General features: G+C 65.1%; 1 protein-coding gene across 1 annotated transcript in view; it reads left to right on the forward strand.

Annotated features, from left to right (window-relative positions):
* Positions 1 to 181, forward strand: part of ZFPM1 (zinc finger protein, FOG family member 1) — a 41074-nt gene extending 40893 nt beyond the window's left edge. Inside the window, exon 9 of the mRNA XM_044922074.1 lies at positions 38 to 181. Within this exon, the coding sequence (XP_044778009.1) occupies positions 38 to 181 (144 nt within the window). The remainder of the gene's footprint in view (positions 1 to 37) is intronic.
* Positions 182 to 4619: the final 4438 nt, after the last annotated feature.

The following is a 4619-nucleotide window of genomic DNA, read 5'->3' on the forward strand; positions in this document are numbered from 1 at the left end:
GCCGCCCCCGCCGACGCCCCCCTCCCACTCGGACAAGGGCGTCCAGACCCCCGGCAAGGGGGCGCCCGCGGGCAGCCAGCGGTACTGCCGTCTGTGCAACATCAAGTTCAGCAGCCTGTCCACCTTCATCGCCCACAAGAAGTATTACTGCTCCTCGCACGCGGCCGAGCACGTCAAGTGAGCGGCCGCCACACTACAGCCGGGGCGCGCCTGGCGCCCCCGCTGCAGCCCGGGCCCGGGCGGGGGCGCGCCGAGCGCGGGCCTCGGCGGAGGGGCTGCGGGGCACAGCGCCCGCCCGGACCCTTGGCACTTAATAAAGAAGTTCAGTTTGATGAGCACAGTAGTGCGGCGGCCTAGTTTTCTGAGCACGGGGGCCCGGGGGGTGGGGGCGCGCACAGGGCCGCCCTTCGGGCTCTGGCTGCGCCCTGGGCACCGAGAGGCTCGCCGCCGTCGGGAGCCAACACACCGGCCACGGCCGGGGGCTCGTGGTCAGCGGCCCTGGAGCCGGACCGAACCCCGGTCAGTGTGATGCCACAGCACACCCTGCTAATCGCTGCCCTGGACTACGTGGGGCATCGGGGAGCAGGCCCTGCCCTTCTGGGCCGTCTGCTGCTGCCCTCCAGGATGCTAGCAGAAGCTCTGGGTTGGCCACCAGATACCAAAGGGAAGCACTTCCTACTGGCCGGCCGGCCAGCCAGCAGGGGACGACGAAGCCCTGTGCTTGCCGAGGCTAGTGGGGAGGGAAGGGACAGTGAGACAGCCGACAGGCGCCAGGGGACACGGTGGGCAGGGGAGGGGGCGTGAGGCCCCACAGCGTCCCCTGGGGCGAGTGGGAGCCAAATCCTGAGCTGGGTGTAGCGTGGCAGCTGTGGGGGCTACAGCAGGTGTGAGGGATGGGGGCCACCGCCACCCCCACCCCAGTCTGCCTAGCTGGTGCCCTGGGAAGTACGTGGGCCACCGCGGGACCTGGGCAACCACACCCAAGCAGAGTCCAGCCGTGGTCTTGTCACCCTGCTAGAAAACACCCCTCAGTCCTTTTCCCACTTTGCTCGAAGGAGCAGTTTCTTCCAAACACTTTTACGCTGAAGCCTATGGGGGATGGAAGTGAACCCTGACCTTTGACCTTTCTCTGTCTCAAGGTGAGAGAGGTGCTTCCCGCCATCCACTCAGGCTCGCTCTCCCTGCGCGAGGCACACGTCTCTCCCACCCCAGCCCTCATGGGGCTACGCAGACCATGTTTGGACAAGATCAGCCGCGCATCATCCACAGGCCCCTACCTGTCTGACACAGGCACGCCCCCCACCCCCCGCACTGGGCCTGACCAGACAGGGCTGCTCTGCCCGGCTGCCGCAGTCGGGGCTCCCACACCCTCCTAGGGCCCACTTGCTCTGGGGAAGTCAGTGGAGGGAGGGTCCCAGGGGAGCCACCCCGCCTCCCTCCAAGATGCCCGGCCTCTGCCACCCAGGCTTGGGGCAGAGGAAGCCCTCAGACCCTCAGCCCTGCTCCTTGTTTGCATTGTCCTGCATGAATTTGCACGGAGGGTTTAAGAGGCTTTGCCTCTGAGTCAGACCAGCGGATGAAAGCAGACATTACCGATGTCCGCACATACTGTTATTAAAAACCTAAACCTAATGCAGAGTGACTTTTACTGTGTATAAATTGTAAAATAAAATCTTTAAAGGGGTGCTGGGGAACATGAGGGATATGGCTCCTGATGAGCAACAGGTGCTGAAAGGGGAGAAACCCAACACAGGCTGGGTGGGATGGGGGAGGCAGGCGTGCAGAGTGAATGGGAGAGCCGCACACAGAAGGGCCTCAGTGGCCCTGCCTGCAAGTGGGGGGAGCGCTTCATCATCCCGAAGCCCCTTCTCCCAGTTCAAGAGGCAGGCAGACCCCATGACTCCCATTCCAGGCCAGGACTGGGGCCAGGCTGACCTCTGTCACCAGGGAGGTCCTGGGCCCTGCAGCTTGTGCCCCCACCCACGCCCCGGGAGCCCCCTTCCCCCCGAAGCTGGGCTTGGAGCCACGAGGCAGTGCCACACGCCTCATTAAGGTTCCTGCACAGGGGTCCTGGGTCACATCACCCCCCTCTCAGACCCCGGGTTTCCCACCCCCTGCACACACCACCAGTGGCTTTGCCTCCCCCTCAAGCCCCCTCCATCTCCTCTGCTCCCACACCATCCCGGGGCAGCCCAGGGACAGCTCAGACCTTCAGGCCCCTCTCCAGGAAACCCGGTGCTCCCTGCTCCCAGACCACACCCCCCAAACCCGCAGCCTCTCTAACTAGGGGGGTTCGGGGCTCTCGGGGCCCTCCGTGGAAACTCTCCCGGGGGAGGGGGTCGCACAGGATTTCAGTGCCCTCCATCTCTCTCCAGCCCAGCCTCTTCTGAGCACCTGACCTACCTGTCCCTCCAGAGCCCCTCCCGTCTTCCCGCTTCTGCGCAGACAGGGCCACTGCCAGCAACCTTTGCTCCTTAAGCCAGTGACGTGTGCTACCCTACCCACTCACGCCTCCCTTGCAGAAGCAGCTCTGGAATTGCCCAAGCGCACCGTCCCCCACCCGCCGCCTGCCCCTGGCTCCCAGGTCTGCGACTTTGCCTTTGTCCTCCCTCAACCCCACTTCCAAACACTATCAGCAGGTCTGATAGGTTCTACCGCTGGGGACAGCGGCCGCTTCCCCCCACCCTGTGCCTGGCCACCGCCCAGCCGCCACGGCTCTTCCCCACTGCTGTGCTCCGGGGCTGGCCTCGCACCCTGCTTCAGGCTCTCGGGAGTTCCCGCCGCACAGAGGTGGGCTCCGAGCCCTGCTCACCCACCACGCTGCTCAGCGCTGCTCCGTGCCAGCCTGGCCTCCAGGGTCCGCTCCCCAGGAAGGGCCGCCCCTCACGGCACACAGCTCTCGGCTTAGGGACCGTCTCTGACCCCCCACCGTGACACACAACAGGAGTCACTCTTGGGACCCCTGCCTGTCACGCCTTCCCCACGGGCCTCGCCTGCCTTGACCAGTGCCTCCGCACCTGGCACTGGGAGGGGCACTCGGGTCACCGACGGCATGAGGGGCTGAAAGGCCATGGGGTGAGCCAGCCCCACCTGTCCACACCCAGGACACCTTCCTGACCCCTAGCCCGTTCTTCCACCGGTCTCCGGCTGCCCTCCACACTGCGCCAACTGCATCTCCCTAGAGCCAGCTTTGACCAGGTGGTGCCCAGCCACAGCTCCTTGGCACACACAGCACACGGTCCACATTCAAGGTCATCACCCAACCCCATCTACTCCTAACTGTCCATCCCCGCAGAGTCTGATGTGCAGCCTCACGCAGCGGTCATCACTGCCCACTGCCCTGCACATCCCACCGGCCATCCCCGTGCTGCCCGCTCACCGGCTGGTTCTAGCAATTCCTGCAGGTGGGCATTCCTAACGCCAGGGGTCAGCAGCGACTCATTTCTATGGGCCAGCAGGCCATCCAGGAGGCTGACCCTTGTTCTCCAGCAGGTGGGGAGGGGAGGGAGGGGCTCGATGGGGGCAGTGAGGTCCCAGCTGGGATGGAACACGGGGGAGCACAAAGGAGAAGCAGCCAGCACAGGAGGAGCCCAGGCTGGGGTGGGGCCCTGGGCGAGGGGCGCACTGGAGGAGGCCACCAGGCTGTCCCCTGAAGCTGCGGCCCAGCCTTGCGCGCACACCTGCCCTCATCCTCACCGGGGCTCTCACTGGAAGCAGCGGCCCCAGGCTTCCCTGTACTTCTCTTCCTGTCCAGCCAGAACGAGCCTCTCCCTGACGGGGCAGCCACCCCTCCACTCCTGGGGACCACGTAGGAGAGCGTCCCTGACCCCGGAGAACGCAGGCTCTCTGGCCAGCCTGAGAAAGGCCCGCACAGCAGGTGCTCAGAGCTTGTTAGCGCCTTTCTGATCAGCCTAACAGGAGATTGTATTTCCGGGGGGGCGGGGAGGGGGCAGGTGTCAGCCCTTCGGAACCGGGGTGGGATGACCAGACCAGCAGCTGCTCGCGGAGCCCGTGCTTGACACCCCCCCCCAGCCCTGCACCCCATCGCGCTGCTGCTCTGCCATTCACCCGTCATGCGGCTGAGACTTCAGAAGCCCAGACTACACGGAACAGAGGCGGCCACGGCGCAGGTTCCACGCTCTCGGGTGGACAGGGGCCAGCCCCCGTGAGCCTGCTGCCGCCGCGCTGGAGGGGGCCAGCCCTGGTCCCAGCAAGGCTGGCCCGGACAGTCTGGAGAGGGCAGTGGCCATCGGGGACGGCCCCTGCACACCTTCACAAGGTCAGAAGTCAGGGCAGTGGAGGACAGTGGAGAACTAGAGACAAACTCGAAACTGTAAGCATATCGAGACCCTGGACAATTTAAAAGCTTTGTACAGCAGGAGGGAGGAGAGGGGGCCGCCGGCTGGCTCTGTGCTGTTACTGACCCCCCCCCCCGAAGTGCAGCATGCGCCCTATTTCCAAAGACTCCAAATGCATAACCTTGGACAATGCCAGCGTCTGAGGACCACGTTTTTTAGAGACACAGGTGACCCCGACCGCCCGCTGCGGGGGGAGGGGCAGGACCCAGATCACTAAGTCAGAATCAAAGCAGAGGCATGGTCAAGGGAGAGCCAGGCCCC

Source organism: Neomonachus schauinslandi, chromosome 16 (genome assembly GCF_002201575.2).
Source record: "Neomonachus schauinslandi chromosome 16, ASM220157v2, whole genome shotgun sequence".
Classification (NCBI taxonomy): domain Eukaryota; kingdom Metazoa; phylum Chordata; class Mammalia; order Carnivora; family Phocidae; genus Neomonachus; species Neomonachus schauinslandi.